General features: G+C 41.3%; 1 protein-coding gene across 1 annotated transcript in view; it reads left to right on the top strand.

The window, feature by feature from the left end:
- The window catches only part of LOC108787431 (transcription elongation regulator 1-like), a gene marked incomplete at its 5' end in the record, with an annotated part of 22693 nt that extends 8349 nt beyond the window's left edge, over positions 1-14344 (top strand). Inside the window, 7 exons of the mRNA XM_018556986.1 lie at positions 2789-2939; positions 8330-8494; positions 9229-9411; positions 10566-10745; positions 10931-11014; positions 12481-12581; positions 13997-14344. Coding sequence (XP_018412488.1) covers positions 2789-2939; positions 8330-8494; positions 9229-9411; positions 10566-10745; positions 10931-11014; positions 12481-12581; positions 13997-14198 — 1066 coding nt within the window. The remainder of the gene's footprint in view (positions 1-2788; positions 2940-8329; positions 8495-9228; positions 9412-10565; positions 10746-10930; positions 11015-12480; positions 12582-13996) is intronic.
- Between the last annotated feature and the right edge of the window lie 4938 nt (positions 14345-19282).

A 19282-nucleotide genomic window follows, 5' to 3' on the forward strand; every position in this document is an offset into this window, starting at 1 on the left:
TAGAGCACAGAAACATAACTTTAGTCAAAGAGTGACACTCACCATAAATGCTGTCAGACCAGTTTAACATTTGTAACTTCCATCTTCACCCAGTCTTATTCCTGGTTTGGCATCATTGGCCAGCCCTGGATGATGTAACTAGCATGCATGCATGCACGCACGCACATTGGAGCTAATTTTACCCAGCACCAAGGCACGCTAAGATTGTACACTCATCTTAAATGCACAGATGATAGATTATAGGAAATGGCAGTCTAGAAGTCTCAGGACCATCCATTCTTTAGCAGGGTCCCTGACTTGCAGTCATCTCACAAGCTGCTTTGTTTTCCTATCTAGTAAGGGGTGAATTAATTTACACTATTCATATCAATGACTCGGCATGCACTGGGTGTACTGACTTTCAAATTTGGACTAGTTGAGAAGCTTAAGTTAACACTTATCTAAATTGCCAGCCACTGCTAATTTTGTTTCTCTGTTAGGCAGTTTCTATATTCAAATACTAGGTAAAGCCCAATTACTTGATATGAAGATTAGATATTACTCTACCATTACAGACCGACGTAAGCAGAAGAGACCTAGAATGACACACAACAGCCATGTCGTGTGTCTTTTCTTTCTTTCTTGTCCATTGAGGGACACAGGAATTCTATTAAGTTGAGTTATACTGCTGCCTACAGCATGTTGGGACACTGGCAAATGGGAAAAGTTGTAAGCCATCCCCCAAATAACCCCTCCTCTACCCAGCAGGAGTTTGGGCACCTTTTCTTCTCTTCCACTGAATAAGTCTTAACTAATCTTTTTGTATGACTTCTAATGTTTGTGACTTCAATCAAGATTTTGTTATTGTGCTACACTGCTGGAGGTTTTTTACCTTGATGCCTTCAATCAAGATGCCTTGTTGTCTCTAGTGGGGTTGAGGGGTACCTTTTTGTTTATCTAGGAATGCTTCTCTGTCTGTATCCCCACCCCATGGAATTTTATCTGGTTCACCAAAGCAGACTTTCCCCCCCCCCTCATCGAGGGATGCTTCTGTGAGTGTCCAACGGACATTGGACATCTCTTAAATGTGACATTTTATCAGTGTAAAACTGGCCAAACAATGGTAGATTTTTGTACGAACATTCATCAGTTCACTCAGTAATGTCTTCAGAGACTTGATGAATCAAATTTAATTTGATGTTTACTTTCAATTTTGGAAATTGATGGAGTTTCCTGAATGAAAACCTTCTCCTCTGGGAAGGTCTGGCATCTACTATGGGTGATGCTAAGTGTCCCCCTCTTCTCCACACTGCTTTTGTGGGTAGCAAGGCTTTTTATTTTGGATTTCCTCAGCGGATGATCTCTCCATTGAGGCGATTCAACACCTGTGTGCCTCTCTGTTCCTGCTTGTCATGTGGTATCCATTGCTGGCTTGCCATGTGCTCCCCTGTACTGTCAAAATGGGGGAACGCTCTGGGATCCTTTTCACAGATACCCCCTGTGGGGGATAGTGTAAAGCCGGAGTTCTCCTGGACTCCAATCTCAATACAAGTTGGTAAACTAAACATGAGATTATAGTCCATCACATGAGCGAGGTTGGAGTGGTGGCTACCTTGCAACACACGCAGGGACCATGTGGAGCATTAAGTCACCCTCCAGAAGGAAGGACAGTGTCAGCATGAATTCAGAGATGATTTGAGGATATACAGTTGAGTGATACACAAATAAGGTACAGTTTTGTTAACATGATACTTGAATGTATATTTAGGATTTAACTCCAGAGTTTAGTGTCACTTTAAGAATTGTTTTTTTCCTGTGTTTGGACCTGATGAATTGGTTTTCTTCTGTTGACCTCAGTTGTTGGACTGCATTTCATCCCATTTTTAATAGAATGTCCATCACCTGTTGGTGGGTCACTGGTCGGCTCTCCAGTTGTCACTTGCAGGAGCCCATTTGCTCCTTCAGTCAGGAGTTTTCTCTTGGTGGTAGTTTTCTTTTCCAGTTCTGGAACATCAGGTTGGCCCCCGGTCATGGATGTTCCCATCAGTAGCTGTTGCCCACCTCTCATTTGGACATCCCAACTGTAATAGATTTCCTGTGACCCTCATTGGATGATAAAAAAAATAAAAATTTTGTACTTGCCAAAAAAATAAATCTTTCCTCTGTGTGTTTCTCTGGCCTTGTGTATTGTTTTCTCACAAAACTGAGGCATGCTGGGTAGAGGAGGAGTTATACACAGACTGGCTCACAACTTGTTCTGTTTGCCAGTGTCCCGACCTTCTGTAGGCAGCAGTATAACCTGACTGTAATGGAATCCCTTTGTCGCTCAGTAAAATCCAAGGAAAAGAGGTTATAGAAAGTACAAAAATCATACTTTTTCCTGTTCTTTAGTGTATACCGTTCATCAAGGTACTTGTAAGGTGCTGCACTGACAGATCTCCAAATTAAAATGGTGGATTTGTGTCTGAAGAGCTGTGGTTTTACCTACATGAAGCAAATTTTTTCAAATCTTTCCCTAAGGTTGCATTCCACAACATATAAAAAAAATGCAGGAATACGTGTGTACTATTAATGTTAGGAGTGAGCAGGAGTTAACATTTTGTTCATTGTTTGGACAGTAAACTTCTGTCTTTGCAGAAGTTGGAAATAATTTGCTGAAAGGTGTTTGGTCTCTTTGGCTCTTCCCTTATTCTACTCTACATTTTGTTTTCTGTTCACAAACTTCTAACTACAAATGCTTTAACAGCTGATTTAAATGCATTTTTTTGTATACTATTGGTATGGACACTGATGAGATGCATTTTTACAGAATGACCTTTAGTGAATTTGCAGCCAAACATGCCAAAGATCTCCGTTTTAAAGCCATTGAAAAAATGAAAGATCGAGAAACCTTATATGGTGAATTTATGGTAGCGGCAAGAAAGAAAGAGAAGGAAGATTCCAAAAACAAAGGAGAGAAGGTAAGCTCTTAATTCTCTTAGAATTCATGCTGCTGCCAAAGGATTCAGTGCTTTTAGTTATGTGACTGGTATGCAGTTTAATTTGCTTTTTTAGACTTTACTTTATTTGTGATTAACAATTCTTCTTAATTTAAAATGTTATGATTGATCCATGTTAGAGGAACTGAACTCTGAAAGCCGTGTCCAAAGAAAGAGCAGGCAGAGATCCATATGACTAGTTACCAGTATTTGCCTGTGATCTCCCTGCATCCAATCTTTTCCCATTACTGACTTACCATGCCTCGATCTGCTCTGTGTGGAGGTGGCCATCTTGGTAGAGGCAGGGCTTTGTTTTCTGATGTCCGAGTCTCCAGCAAGAACAAGAGCGGCAGAAAAGTAGTGATATCCCTATTATCTCACTTCAAATCTCATGAGACTAGCAGTCAGAGGCAGCAGCACTTAGATCTCGCATTGCATTACATGCAGCTATAAGGCTGCAGGCACGAGGGTGCCCAGACACACTCGCATAACAGGAAGCGCTCTGCTATTTTTCAGGAGGAAGTCTGGAAAAAGGTACATTTCTCAATTTCTCCCTGTAACATATCAAATCTTCAGTTCATGGATTTCAAGGGGTTAATGTGAAAGTTGAGGCAATTGTTTTCATCTATAGTATTCTCACAGTTTATAGTATGCATTGGAGGTGGAACCCTAGAGTAACATTAGCCTGTCTACCTCTATCCATAGAAGCTGATTGACAGTATAATATCTACTTGTTTCATGCGTGTTATGCAGAACATATCCCCTAGTATCATGCGTCTATATAACATGTTTGCCAACATAAAACTGCAGCTTTCCCTCCTATGCTGAAAGAAACTCTCAAACGTTTTTAATAAAGAATCCAGCACAAACAAATATACATTGCCCAGCACAGTATTTCTTTAAATTTTTGCCCAAACACTTAGTTATGTTTTACAAACAGCTGGCTCCAACTCTATCAGCTCTGCCTTCCTAAACTTCATGTCCAGTACAAGATCACAACAAGGAACAGAAGGAAAGAGGGAGGAACGGGGAGCAGAAAGCAGGGGAATGGCTTGGGGGGGGTTGTGCACAAAGGTTGCTCCATAGGACCCTGCAAGAGAAAGGGGACAATACTCCGTGGACTAGCAGATTTTGTAGGAAGCTAAAACTTTTAAACATCAGGAGCAGCATCCATTGTAAGTGAGTTAGGCAGCAATTGAAATAGCTTAAAAACCTTTTGACTTTAATATCACTTGAATGTTTTGAAACAGTCAAACAACATGATCTTGTGACCTTATTTTAGAGCTGGGGTGGGAAACCTCTGGCCCTCCAGCTGTGGTGAAACTACAAATCCCATGAGTCATTGCAAGATTCTCACAGCCACAGGCATGATTCCAAGAGACAGATGCATCATGGGATTTGTAGTTTCACCACAGCTGGAGGTTCCCCACCCCTGTTTTAGAGCATGGTTTTATGGTGCTTTTCGGTTTTAGGTTGGGTCCACACTGTAGCACACAGTTATGCACATATGCGCGCTGAAGTGCCTTTCATTCTTAAGTTTATCCCAACACACCTGTGTTGAAGGGTACTACAACGCACTACCATGCATTGTGGGGCACTGCATTACAAGGAATAGTGTGTGCAGCTTTTTTGGTGCATTAGGCATTCAAATTCAGTTAACACAGCACGGCAGCACGAACCCAGCCTTAATGCTTGATCTATGGGTTTCTCAGCAAAACTGTGTCTCTAATCTGGTGTCTTGACTTATTTACCTTGCTGTTAGAGGTTAAGTTTAAGGGTTAGATTTTAAATTTAGAGTGCGGAAGGATTAAAACAGCCATGCCACTCTCAAATAAAATGTAGGCCGATAGAAGTTGAATACATTAAGGGTGCTTTTTGTCTTTGACACCCATGCATTAGTCTTGTGTTATTCTTAGTTCTGTCACAGCTGACATTTTGTGCCCTGTTACTGTATAGAACACTAGTATGATTGACACTAGAGATCAAGGTAGATACTGATACCTCAATATTGGGAAGCATCTTTACACAGAGAGAATACACACAGAGAAGGAGAATGTCCTTATGGTGAAGAGCTGTTTCTCCCGAAAAGGTTTCCCTATTGGTTTCTTGGCATCTACAATAAACCCCTAAAAGCCCACAGACCTTTCCCGTCTCCTGGGTAATGCCTGTAGCTTTTAGTCTTTACTTCTGGTGTTTCTTTAAACATAAGTTTTAGGTATAAATGACTGCTTCTCTTAGCTAAAGGTCATGCATGAAAAATGAATAGACTTAAATGTCACTTGAACTACAAGGCAGCAGTGGGAAGCACAGATCACCAATGGTGAATCCGGGAAATAGGCCAGCACCAACATTTTTCAGAAAGATAAATCTAAGCATGCTGTTATCCCTCTGTAGTTTATATTTCTAAAAAGATGAAGTCATTGTTGCTGACATCAGCACAACTGTGTAGTATGCAGTAAAACATACACTTTTGCATATTTACATTGGGAACTTCAGGTGCTGGTGTTTGGTTGAGACGGTTTGCAATTTAGTTCTTTTTCCATTCTCTTCTCGATTGAGGGATACATGAACTCAGATACAGTCTGGTTATACTGCTGCTGTTTACAGAATGATTGATTGGATACTGGCAAACAAAAACTTGTAAGTCAGCCCCAGGAAAACCCCTCCTTTACCCAGCATGTCTCAGTTGTTTGCTAGTTTCCTAGGAGGATGGACATCTCTTATTCATTTCTGCTGTGAAAAGTCTAGTCATATTTTTATAGATTTTTAGATTTTGTTTTTTTCTTTAGTTTTTTTTTCTTTTGTATTCTTCTTCTGTTAACGACAGTCAAGATTCCTCACTACATCACTGCTTGAGCTGGTCTCTACATAACAGCTATATGGATTGGCATTTCTTAAGCCTGACATTGGCGTGTCATATCTGGTGTTTTGCAGTGTATCTTTTCACTGCGCAAAGTGTTAACACTGAGGAACTGAGCGCTGATCTCATCATCTGGGTGAAGTGTGGCATACACACACGTGCATGCTCGCTCTATTTAACTTAGCAGAGAAAAGTGCTCCTGCTTAAAGGTGCCCATACACTTTACAACCCTCGCAAGACTTTTGTCTTGCGAGGGTTGTAAAGTACTAAAAAAAAAAGTACGATCTGCCCATCTTGGACAGGCAAATCGTACATGCGATCATCGCAAGCCCGCCCCCCTGAGGGGCGGGTTTCCGATGACTGTAATGAAGGGCGGACTTACGATGACTGCAAACGGGCGCGCACTGGCCCGTTCGGCAGTTGTCGAACCAGCAGGCCACTAACTCGTACGATTCCCGGCGGGTTTTTCTAGCATGCTGGTTCGACGGAAGACGTGCGACCGTACTGTAGAAACGGTTGCACGCCTTCCATACACTGCACGATTATCGTACAATCGCGGGATTTCCACCTTTTTACAAGCAGCACGCAAACCTCATGTCTGTCCCCCCTGCCTGCCTACAGTAACCTCGCCAGTTCCAAACACAGCAGCACTAACTGCCTGGGTTTGTGAGTACCTGATGCACTGCCTCACTTTGGGCCTTGTTGCAGTACAACTATACAAACACAACATGTCTTCCCATAGACACAGAAGGACAGTCCCTCTACTATGAGTGACCCCAGCCCATACTCCCCTAACAGTTCATGGTGATCTACTCGGTATCCTCTGAGTGGACTGATGCCCTCAATCCAGTGACCCTATGATTAAAATTCACCCAATTCCTCACCAGAAACTGAATGCAGATGCTCTAAGCGCTCTTCATCCGGTCTATGGCCTTCCCAAAACCTTAGAACAGGCTGGGCCACACGTCCCTGTGAACATATCTGACTCAGAATCCCAACAGCCCATCTCTTAAGGAACTGCACTTGAGTCACCTCAGAACTACATGAGGTCGTTTCAGACTTTAATGATGAAGTACTTAACTCTCCTGCAATTGGAGAATCAGCCTATAGTCTTTTAGATCTCCTACAGACCTTTAACTGTACCTGCCATGCGAAGTATCCCTCTGTATAGACCAGAAACAACCTGAAGGGCCTTGTACCTCAACTGAGGGTGTATTAGGACTATTCCTCTTTGAGGCGGAGTTTGTTAAATGGTGCTCTTTCCCCACTTTGGGTTAAACAGTAAACATATTATAAACATATAGTGAAATTGGAACACAATATAAGCATGTAGTGGGGGTTTCTCAAATTTGGCTTCTGAGGTGGAAATACACTTCAAGTCCTAGTTTGCCTTCAACATGGTAGAATGGGTTAGATTGCTTAAAAAGGATCTCTCTACTGCCAGGGTAGACCCCCACCCTTGTTTGATTCAGTGTGTGAGCCTTATGCTTTAATTGTGATGGCTTGTTACAAGCGCCTAAACTTTTGTCCCGCCTGAGTCTGATGTCCATACAAATGCAAAGAGCACTCTGGTTACACTGCTGGGATTCTGGTGGCACATTCAAAGAGCCTCTGATTTTCTTGCCCTTGAGGGATGTCATTTCTTCAACCCAACCATAATATGGTTTGCCACGGGAGGCAGAACATACTCCTACCTCAATGTAAGAAGTTTATGGAGAGATCCGCTGTGTCCCACCCTTCTCCTTCATCTACTTCTGCGATAGGTGCATGCAGGCTTTCAGGGCCTGATTCTAACCCAGCCTATAGGGCTCGAAGTCGGAGGCCAGTTAACCCCTCCGAGAAGCTCTCTGCATGATGATGTGCCCCTACCGTACAAATAGATGCATCTAGGTGATGATTGTGCATCCAGGCAGTTATTTGGGTAGTGTGCATCCCCAACAGGCAGGTAGAGAGAGCCCCCTTTTTAGGCCCACAGGCTAGTCCTTTGCCCGCTTCCCCTTTCAGTTGATCCTTTTTTATCTCTGGGCCACTCCACAGAACAGTGCACCTTCCCCTGGATCCCTCGTTCCAGTCCATGTTAACTTGGTTTCTGAAGCTGGGCTTCCACTCTCTTCCTCAGAAAAATCCCTTGTCCTTGGAACATAGAAAGCCCCTTGTGGTACATACTACTCATGAGTGTCACTTCTCTCCAGGGTAGTCAAGGAGGGCGGCAGTATGTTGCAAGGGGACAAGTATATGAAAAAAATTTTGGTACAGCGCTGCATGACTGAGTAGTTGTCAAACTATCGCATTGTATTATTTTCTACTGATATACCAGTAAGGGTAAGGATAAATGCATATTTTAAAGGGGTTCAAATTCACAATGGCAAATGTATTTATTTCCTACTTGGCAGAATCTAGGTAAAAGGATCATTTGTGATGAAGTTGGTGATTTATTTTTTTAAAAGAACAAGATAAACTCTTATAAAAGTCTTATTTATGAGTTGCTGAAATGTGGGGTGTTTTATTTCAGGTGAAAAATGACTTCTTTGAGCTGTTAGCAAATCACCATTTAGATGCACAGTCTCGATGGAGCAAAGTAAAAGACAAATTTGAGGGGGATCCCAGATACAAGGCTGTAGAGAGCTCCTCGGCCCGAGAAGAACTTTTCAAACAGTACATCGAAAAGTTGGTGAAAGTATGTTACCGCAGCTTTATTCTTACCATAAGCGCTTTTTGTTCAATGTAATTCTCCAAAAATTCTGTAAAAGGATCTGTTCTTTTTACTTTAAATCTAAACTGCATTCAAATTGTAGATTTACACCCTCGAATCATGTTATTTATTAAACAATTAAAATTCTCTTTATTCTAGCTTCTTGTAATCTTTTGCAAATCAGGAAAGCTCAGCTAGTGTTGGTTTCCTTTAAACACTGGGAACACTGGTTCACCTACTGGAGCCCCAGTTAAATAATAGATATCTATATAAATATAGATAGATATATCATATCCACGTGTGGGGTAGCAAATTACTTTCACTTCTACCTCCCACAATGCAGGTCTCAGTGCCTTAGACAGTCAGTCGCTGAGCACATTCCCTGACATGGGGGCATGAGGAAAGTCCATAATGTCATAGCATCAGTGACTGGGTAGTCTATTATTGAAAGATGTTTATTTTATCAAATAATTTGTCTAATTGTTGCATGTTTGCCTTTATTTGTGCTGAATAAGTACATTTTCCAGATGGGTGCAGAAATGATAAAAAAAAAAAAAAAGAATAAGTACATTTTCCAGATGGGTGCAGAAATGCTAAAAAAAAAAAAAAAGGATGGCATTGAATGGTTTTCATCAACTTTATTAATGTTACTGGTTTCTTTAACTGTTGTTTTTTTGTTAGCTGATTGTAATGTGGATCATTCTCATGTCTCTCTGCAGAATTTGGATACTGAAAAAGAAAAGGAGCTAGAAAGGCAGGCTCGTATTGAGGCCAGTTTACGGGAACGAGAACGGGAGGTGCAGAAAGCCAGATCTGAACAGACCAAGGAGATTGATAGAGAGCGAGAGCAGCACAAGCGGGAGGAAGCCATCCAGAATTTTAAAGCCCTCCTGTCTGATATGGTAATGATTGGACTTGTGTGGCCTTTATCTGTTTGAATAGATAATGCTTTAACTTTTAATATAAAATCTAAATGCCAAGCATGTACAGCAAATGTTAGCTTGAAAAAAAGCATATTCTAAAAATGTATCGACTTGAAGGGATTCTGGTTTAAAGTAACACTAAACTCAGTACGGTAGTTACATTTTAAAAATGCATTCAAGTACCTTTTACTATTAACAATACTGTACCTTATTTGTGTGTCACTCAGCTGCGGAACCTCAAATCATCTGTGTATTCATGCTGACACTGTCCTTCCTTCTGGAGGGTAGCTACTGCTGTTCCCCTTGGTCCCTGTGTGTGTTGTGAAGTAGCCATCACTCCAATCTCACTCCCGTGATGGACAACAATCTCATGTTTTGTCAGCCAATTTGTATTAAAGTTATGGTTCATCACAGATGCGCATTTGGAGCAGTGGCTATTTTACAACACACACAGTGGCCATGGGGAACAAAAGTAGCCACCCTCCAGAGTGATGTTCAAAGTATGTCACTGTCCCTAAGTGTGACAGGTTGAAAAGTACAGAAAAAAGGCTACAGAAAAATGTCTAATCCTAGGGATGTGAGGTTTTTCCAAATAAAGGACAAATAAATGAATGTATTTGATGCATTTTTTTAGCTGTGCTATATTTCTAAAAAATACTACAAAACAAAACTGGTGAAAAAGTGTTTTTCTTTATGTTTTTTTCCTCAATTTTAATGTTTTGTCCTAAGTGAGGCGTTAGGTACACATATGTGATATAAATATATAACCCTATATGTCCTCAAAAAAAAAAAAAAATATAATATGTGTGGGTGCACTTTGTAAGAAAGTATATTATTGACGTGGAAGAATCGCACAGCAAAAATGTCAAAGGTGTGTAAGTAATTTACGAACAGAAATGAAAAACAAGCTTAGTCATGAAGGGGTTAAGATACTTGCAGTGAGTCAAGGTTATACAGTGTTTATTGAAACAGTGCAACCGATAATGCATTATAATAGGCAAAGTCCCTCATACTTGGTGCTCATCTTCAGCAAGTGCACTGGTATGGCCTGATTCGATATGTGCAGGTCAGAATCTATAGTTTTTTTTAATTACTAGAATATACCTGTGTTTTTTTTTTTCTTGCCTCCACAGGTTCGATCTTCAGACGTTTCGTGGTCAGACACCAGAAGGACGTTACGAAAAGATCACAGATGGGAATCTGGTTCACTACTTGAAAGAGAAGAAAAAGAAAAACTTTTCAATGAGCACATTGATGCTCTTACAAAGAAGAAGCGAGAACATTTCCGACAGCTCCTGGATGAAACGTATACAGTAAGTCATGTTATTAGGGCTCAAGGCTCCCAACTATGAGCAATGTATATACTGATATTAACAATGTCAGCTTACAGGCCTTTCTGGCTGTTTACCTTTCACATAGCCATGTTATTCCTTTCAGTAGAATTTACATGTCTGACGGCCTTATTAACATCAGTTTTTGTTTTTGTTTTTTCCTCCAGATTACTTTAACTTCAACTTGGAAAGAAGTTAAGAAAATTATAAAAGATGACCCTCGGTTTATAAAGTTTTCTTCCAGTGATCGGGTAAGATAGGTTTTCTTCAAATACTTGTGTTGTCTTTAGTTTTGAATATTTTAGGTTACTAAAATAAAAGGTTTGCCTATACAGATATTTCCTTTGTTGGTTTTGCTTTAACAAATTGATGAAAAAAATGCAGTAATAAAAGGCACAATTGGCAATTGCAGTGAGAATTTTTCTTTTTTTGTCCATTGAGGAACACAGGAACTCTGTTGGGTTATACACCTACAGGAGGATTGGAGATTAGCCAACAAAAAATTGTAGAACAGCCCAGATAGCCTCACTGCACTCTGATTGTTTGATGACCACCTGATCACAGGTTCTGGTTGTAGACCTAACCATCCAGACCTTGCAGAGGTTCGAGTGTATCCTTTAACCTTCAAAAATCAGCGCCTAAACTGACTCTTCGCTTAGAATGTCTGGTCCTAAACACAGCTCAAGCAATGGATTTTTCTTCCTTAGCAGAAAATTCAGACTAGCCACTTCCAACCTAGGGCACCAGCAGTCAACTGACGCTACACTTCTGCATAAGAGTCCTATGGCTGATTGTGGCCTCCTTCGAGGCAGTCCCTTTTGCCCAGTATTACTGCAGGCCCCTGCAAATAGATAGATAACTCTGCCTACGTGTTATTGGCCCTGTGTATTTCTTTCTCACAAAACAGAGGCATGCTGGGTTTTACAGGGGCTGGTTAACAATTTTTCTGTTTGCCTGTGTCCTGACCTCGTGAAAGTGGCAGTATGATCCAACTGTTTCTTAATTCCTGTGTGCCCTAATCAACTCAAACAAAACACATTTTACATTGCCTACAAAAATCTCACTAGCCCTTCTTCAATGTCAGTGATTCATTGACCTCTAATGAGTATGCAACTAGTGACGTTTTGGGATATATGACTTTTATACGAATGACTTGTCTGTGGTTTGCAACTTTTGAAAACGAGTCAACAATAGCAGTGGCTCTCATATATATTCTGCCGGTTTCATGTTTATTTATATAACCATAACAGTGCATTATTGTCTTCAAAACCTTGTTTCCCGATAATAGTTTTTCATTTAATTTACATTGTAGATGGGGCAGCCTTATTTGCTAATTATAGATGCAGTGTATCCTGCCTTGTATTGCAGCACAGTGATTGCACTTTTCTGTTCATTCCTATTGATGCAAGTCTGCTTAGACTGAATGGGAATAGCACAGTCTTTGGAGGTTTATGTTGTAATCTAAGCTGTAGCTTAGTAAACACTGAACTGAACTTGTTAGATGCAGGGATAGCTATTTGCGGGAAAACCAGTAAATTGGTTTATGAATAGCCCTAATGAGAAAATGGTACAGCAAGCAAAAAGTGTGATTTACTTGCTGATTATTTTTACAATGTGAATGTAGAATGTGTGTTGCCTTAATGCTCCATTAGCCTTTAAAGTTGTCTAACCATGCTAATCCATCCATGATCTATATATTACTTTTTTGTGTTTGCAGAAAAGGCAAAGAGAATTTGAAGAATATATCCGAGATAAGCACATAACTGCCAAAGCTGACTTCCGGACGCTTTTGAAGGAAACAAAATTTATTACATACAGGTTTGTAACTGTACAGATGTAAACTGTAAGGCTGGGCTCACACCTGGGCGTGTTTCAGCGCTGATTGAAGTGCTGAAAACGGCCAATGCTCAAAATAGTACTTGAGCTTCTTTGGGGCGGATTTCCGCACGGATCCATTGACTTCCGCATATTAGATTTAGTAAACGCGCATCAAACGTGTGTTTCGTGGACAGAAAACCGCGTGGCCAAAAACGTGCATATATATATATATATATTAAAGGAATACTTTGAAAACACATCAGATCTCAATGGGGAAAGATATCATGCTGGATATCTACTGTATACTGGACTGGGTAATGTGTTAGGAACCCAGGATCCACTGCACCAGCGTAGGGTCTGACAATGGGTCCAAGGATTTCATCCAGATACCTAATGGCAGTCAGGTTGCCATTGTCTAGCCTGTAGACGTCTGTCCGTCCTCCATTGATATGCCTCCCCAGACCATCACTGACCAACCACCAAACCGGTCATACTGAACGATGTTACAGGCAGCATAACGGTCTCCACGGCTTCTCCAGACCCTTTCACGTCTGTCACAGGCAGCATAACGGTCTCCACGGCTTCTCCAGACCCTTTCACGTCTGTCACATGTGCTCAGGGTGAACCTGCTCTCATCTGTGAAAAGCACAGGACGCCAGTGGCGGACCTGCCAATTCTGGTGTTCAATGGCAAATGCTAATCGACCTCCACAGTGCCGGGCAGTGAGCACAGGGCCCACTAGAGGATGTCGGGCCCTATGGCCACCCTCATGAAATCTGTTTCTGATTGTTTGGTCAGAGACATTCACACCAATGGCCTGCTGGAGGTCATTTTGTAGGGCTCTGTCAGTACTCATCCTGTTCCTCGTTGCACAAAGGAACAGATACTGATCCTGCTGATGGGTTAAGGACCTTCTACAGCCCTGTCCAGCTCTCCTAACAAAAATATAAAAAGTGCATCAGTCATTAATGAACAGAAACTAAAAACAAGCTCAGTCATGAAGGGGTTACAGAATGTATAACTGTAGTACGGAATGTTTTTAGACTGCAGTAAGGGAGCATATGATTCCTTGCCAGGTCAATAATGTTGTCTGTCTCCATGGTCAGGAAAGCTTGGGCAGTGCTGTTAGCAGCACTTCCTGATTCTACTCTTTGGAGTATCTTTTCCATGTATTCCTCTGGAGAATTTGCTTTGTAATAGGTTATCAAGTCCCTCTGAGTGCATTGATTATGACGAATACACCCCTAGGGGTCGGTTCAGCTCATAGTAGAGTTGTGGTTGCCACAGTAGTAGCAGTTCTAGACAGTGGTAATGACAGTGTGGGATCAAACCCTGCTTTTGCTGCCAAAAAAAAGAAGAAAATTCCACTTCAAAAGATTTGTATCAAACTAACAATTTCAAACTTTCTATTCTAGGTCAAAGAAATTAGTTCAAGAATCTGACCAGCATCTAAAGGACGTTGAAAAGGTTCTTCAAAATGACAAACGCTACCTAGTACTTGACTGCATTCCCGAGGAGAGACGTAAACTTATTGTGTCCTATGTAGACGATCTTGATAGACGTGGCCCACCGCCTCCACCAACTGCCTCAGAGCCTGCACGAAGAACCACAAAATAACGGGACATCCCCTACTTAAATATATGTCCATTCATACCAACTGTTCATAACAACTGCATGAGCAACACCGCAAGGTTTGTCTTGGGTAATTATCCTAAAAGCAACTGCAAAAGAAAAGCAAAACAAATAACTTCATGTACACAAGGAGAAAACAACAAAATTAAATAAAGAGCAGAATTACGCTAGAAAATGGTTATCTGTCCAACGCTCTAGAAATCTAAGTATCACAACTGTCTTAGGTGTTTCATTAGAATTTTCAAATGAGTCGCATCATCTGCAGCAGTCTGATTTCTTCATGTCAGTTTGACTGGAAAGTGTGGTACCATAACAGCCCGGCCACATAATGTTTTTGGATCGCAATAACCATTTGAAAGTATTTTTGGACTGTCCATACCAGACTGGGAGATACTCTGCTGGAATTGAACAAGTGTTTTTCTCCACGCCCATTTTCATTTGTTGGATTTGAAAGGCATATTTTTTTGGGGGGGGGGGTTTGTTCCCTTTCAGAATTATCAGCAAGTTCAGGACCTAGAATGAGGCCTTCATCTGTTGCTGTCAGACACAACTGACTTTATCTTCTTGTATAAATGTTTTTTTTTCCCAAACATAGTTTTCATTTACTTTGCAGAAGATGGGGGGGGATTACTCATCACAGTAGTTCCTGTAACTTTGTCAGCGTTAGACATGTCTTTTTTTGAAGGTTCATTTTGGGACAATGAATTTGTTGAGTTTGTGTATTTGAAGTACAATAAACATTTTTATATATAAATATATATGTACTTGGTTTGTATAAATGTATTCTTTTTCCCCCCGCATAATTGTATTAGAACTGAACTTTAGACACCTAATGTTGTGTCATAAAAATTGTATTAGAAACCTTTTTAGGTGATTTCAAGAAGACACAAAACCTCCAAAATGATACTGTACTGAACTTGAAATGATCCCAGAGAAGCAAAGGTGACTATTAATCGCAAAGCAAAAATGGTTAAAAGGTTATCATAAAATGTATTTAAGAACATTATGCTCTCCACTTAGGTTATATATACTGTATGTTGATCTGAAAATCATTTGTTTGGGTTTTTTTCATTCCTCTCATAAGGCTGTATAATATCAAGGGGAATTGTGCATCAAATATTCAGTGGTCAATCAGGATGCATTCCACTTGTCTGATTTTTCAAGCTCCCCTACGGCAGCCACTCACCTTGTTTTTTTTTCCCCCCCCTCCAGAAGGGAGTCGGCCAGCAGTATGGTTTTTAGTTGTCAATCTCTTACTGTAAAAAAATAAGTCTTGCGTTGACTGACTTATTTTTTACAGCTATACCATGACCTGGATGAATGAGAACCTTCACAGACATCTCTTACAAAGTTTGTTGTAGATATGATTCATTGAGATGCACAAGAGCATTGGCAGTACCTCATTGATACACCATGAGCCAGTCACTCGAATTTGCAATTTCCCATATGGCAGCCACTTTCCCTTTTTCATAAACAACATTCTTTCAATAGTATGGTATTGTATATAGTTATCTATATCAGCGTTTCCCAACATTTTGCAGTCGCAGCACCCTTTAAAAGTATACACAATCTCAAGGCGCCCTAGTCTAAAATGTAAACAACAAGCCATGAATGTAAAGAATGTTGTGTGGTCCTCCAAAAACCATACCAGACCCTTAAATCCAGATAGGGGTCTGTAATGGATTTTAATGGGGGACCCTACGCAAAAAATAGAAATAAAATTGGGAACATCCCCTTTTGCATCAGTCCCCGTTTACATCAGGAGCCTCTTCCTTGCACACCAGAGTCCCCCCTCTCACACTAGAAGGCTCTTGCACATCAGATGCCCCCTCTTTCACAGCAGAGTCCCCCCTTCACATTAGTAGCCCTCTTCACATCAGCGTCCCCCTTTACATTAGAGTCCCCTTTTCATATCAGAATTCGCCACTTTACATTAGGGTTCCTTTTTTATATCAGTTACCCCTTCAATCAGAGTCTTCAGTCCCCCATCACATCAGAGTCAAACCTTTACATCCGGACCTGTAGCAGAGGGCAGAAGGCGGAGCAGGTCTGGACAAAGATAAACCTCCATTCCTTTCTGAATGGATTTCACAGTTCCTAGATTGTCTTTCCCAGGGAATGCCTGCTTCATGGAAAGCAATTTTAAGGCACCCTGAGGAAGCCAGAAGTAACTAGTTGAGAAAGGCTGATCTGTATCATACAAATTGTTGTACATGTTATTCATTTAGAAGGAATGGAGTGTTGACTACCACAATTGATTTTGTAGATAGCCCATCAATGCTTTTAGGTACAGTATATAGATTCCATTGGTGTTTTTGTGTGTGTGTGTGTGTGTGTGTGTGTGTGTGTGTGTATGTATGTATGTATGTATGTATGTATATTTATTACACATACACTCACACTCCAGAAAAATGCTGCTAGCACTATTTTTGCAGATTGCACTGGACCGGAATGCAGGCACTAATGTGCCTGCGTTCTGGTTGCGGCGATCACACTGTGGGCGGCGGGTATGGCTGCGGTGCCATTGACTTCAATACAACCCCACACCCCCTCCCGCCCCTGAACGCAGGGAGTCGGCCGGCTTACATTCCAGTGCGTCCTGTCCTCCCGCGGTGCTCGTGTGGCTGACGCGACTGTTCATTTATAACTGGGGACACATAGTACTATGTGTCCCCAGTTATTTACAAACACTGGAGTGATCAGCTGATCCCTCCAGTGTACAGAGGATCGGAACATATCACTGCCGCTCGACCATGCAAACGGGGCCTAGCTTCTCCTCTGGATTCGCGCTGCTCTCCCGGGCAGAGGCAGCGGCGGATCCGAGAAGTGAAAGAAGCGCTGCAGCCGCGGGGGGACGGAACCGCTGTCACAGAACTAAAGCCGAGCAGTGAGGGGAGAGGCGCCGGCTGTTTCTCCTCACCGCTCGGCGTTAGTTCTGTGACAGCAGCTCCCGCCGCTGGCTGCAGCGGTTCCTTCATTTCTTCTCGGAACCCCTGCTGCATACAGATGGGGAGAGCAGCCGGGATCCAGAGAAGCACCACAGGCTGGAGGAGAGGCTATCGCGATCTACCACTGATCGCTACGCGATCGACTTTATGGGCACCCCTGCTCTAGACACTCATTATTGTACCGCCCTTCAGCGACCAAACTGTCTCCTGCTACAGCCAAATATTTCAAATGTTGACTCATTAGTCCAGAGCATCTGCTGCCATATTTTTTCCAATGTTTTCATGCATAGTTGAGTCGCTTAGCCTTGTTTCCACGGTGTTCATTGCCAGCATATGTTTCTTTAAAAATACCTCTACAAAGATGGAAATGGGCTTTGTTTCTTTGGCCAACCACTGCGTCTACGGTCCTCAACGTTGCCCGTCTCTTTGTGCTTCTTCATAAGAGCTTGAACAGCACATCTTGAAACCCCCATCTGCTTTGAAATCTTTGCCTTGTGTCTTATTGCTGTGTTCCATTTTACCATTATGTATACCTTGTGACACGAAACTGTCTTCCACAACCTCCCCTTAGCAGCAGAGTTTTTTAAGCCTCCTGCACAGCTGTTTCTGTTTCAGTTAATGACTGTGTTTCAACCTACATATGCAATTGATGATGATTAGCACCTGTGTGGTATAATTGGTTAATCCTATATCTGACTAATCCTACAAAATCCCTGAGTTTGTGCAAAATCATTTGTCGATTTAACCCCATTAACTATTAGCAAATTGAACGACTATTTCAATAATACTTGAAATAGTCTACTATTCTACTGTAGAAAATTCTACTGTTGTATGGCCAGCTTTAGTGACATACTGTAGCTGCTTCAGTGCATGGTATCAATCTGAGAAAAGCTGGCCATACACCTTACAATTATTTGCAGATTTTCTGTGGTCAGATAGAAAAGGTGCAACCGATTCCTCCATCTACACTTATCTGTGTGGATGGAGTAATCTCCACCTGGGCCAATCTGTTGCACTTTTTCCATCTGACCACAGAAAATCTGCAGATAATTGTAAGGTGTATGGGCACATTTAGAATGAATGATGGTTTGAAGCCAAAGAGCAGTCACCAAATATTGATTTGATTTAGATTTTTCTTCTGTTCACTTACTTTGCATTGTGTAAATTGATAAAAAAAATAAACAATAAAAATACATATTTTTATTGTTTATTTCCAAAAGCATACTTTAAAGCTTTTTTTCACTTCTGCCTAATACTTTTTCTCGTGTGTGTGTGTATACATGTGTGTGTGTGTGTGTGTGTGTGTGTGTAAATATGTCTGTCTCGCTCTCTCATATATACATACATATATATATAATTAGGGCTGTGGAAATGAACGATTAATTCCGCAATTAATCGTTAAAATTTTTGTTTTGATTAAAATGCTTTTGATCGCTAATGAAAACACTCACCTCCGCCGGCTTCCGGGAGTCCCGTCGGCGATCCGGTGACATCACGGACATCGATGTCACTGGACTCCTTCCTCAAGTGGCTCTGTCGGCTAATGAAGGGAAGGTGGGAGGAGTCTGGTGACGTCAGCGGACCCCCCCCCTTCATTAGCCGACAGAGCCACCCGGAGTTTGCCTGGCTTTCCACTTGCATTTCCCACTATACCCAACAGCCATTTAATTCCATTGCCCATACAGGTATATACTCCCTGCTGCTCACAAGTTTGAGTAACATACATTTTAAATTTTGTTTACTGAAACTAGTTATGGTAATTGTATGCTTGTCCATAATCCTTCGTGCTGCGTACAGAGAGATAACATTTTAATTATATTTAACTCCCCTCGCTCTTGTTAAAACATCTTGTAAAACATCAGCTCTGTACAATGAAAACAATTTGAGGGGGGCTTCAGCACAATGCTGCTAACACAAACAAAACCACCGATTGTTTATTTTGCATTTCTATTACACATTTAAATGCAGATTGTTTTGTTAAAGAGCATCCCTGAGTCCATGTAAGATTTTCAAATCTATAAGCACTGATGGGGGTGGCTCCTGAAACGCACTGGCTGGTACTAAAGTATTACTACTGAGTATTATTATACTTTATTTTATAATAATATAATTTATTATATC

The sequence above is a fragment of the Nanorana parkeri genome, unplaced genomic scaffold (genome assembly GCF_000935625.1).
Source record: "Nanorana parkeri isolate BGI_ZX_2015 unplaced genomic scaffold, ASM93562v1 scaffold261, whole genome shotgun sequence".
Classification (NCBI taxonomy): Eukaryota; Metazoa; Chordata; class Amphibia; order Anura; family Dicroglossidae; genus Nanorana; species Nanorana parkeri.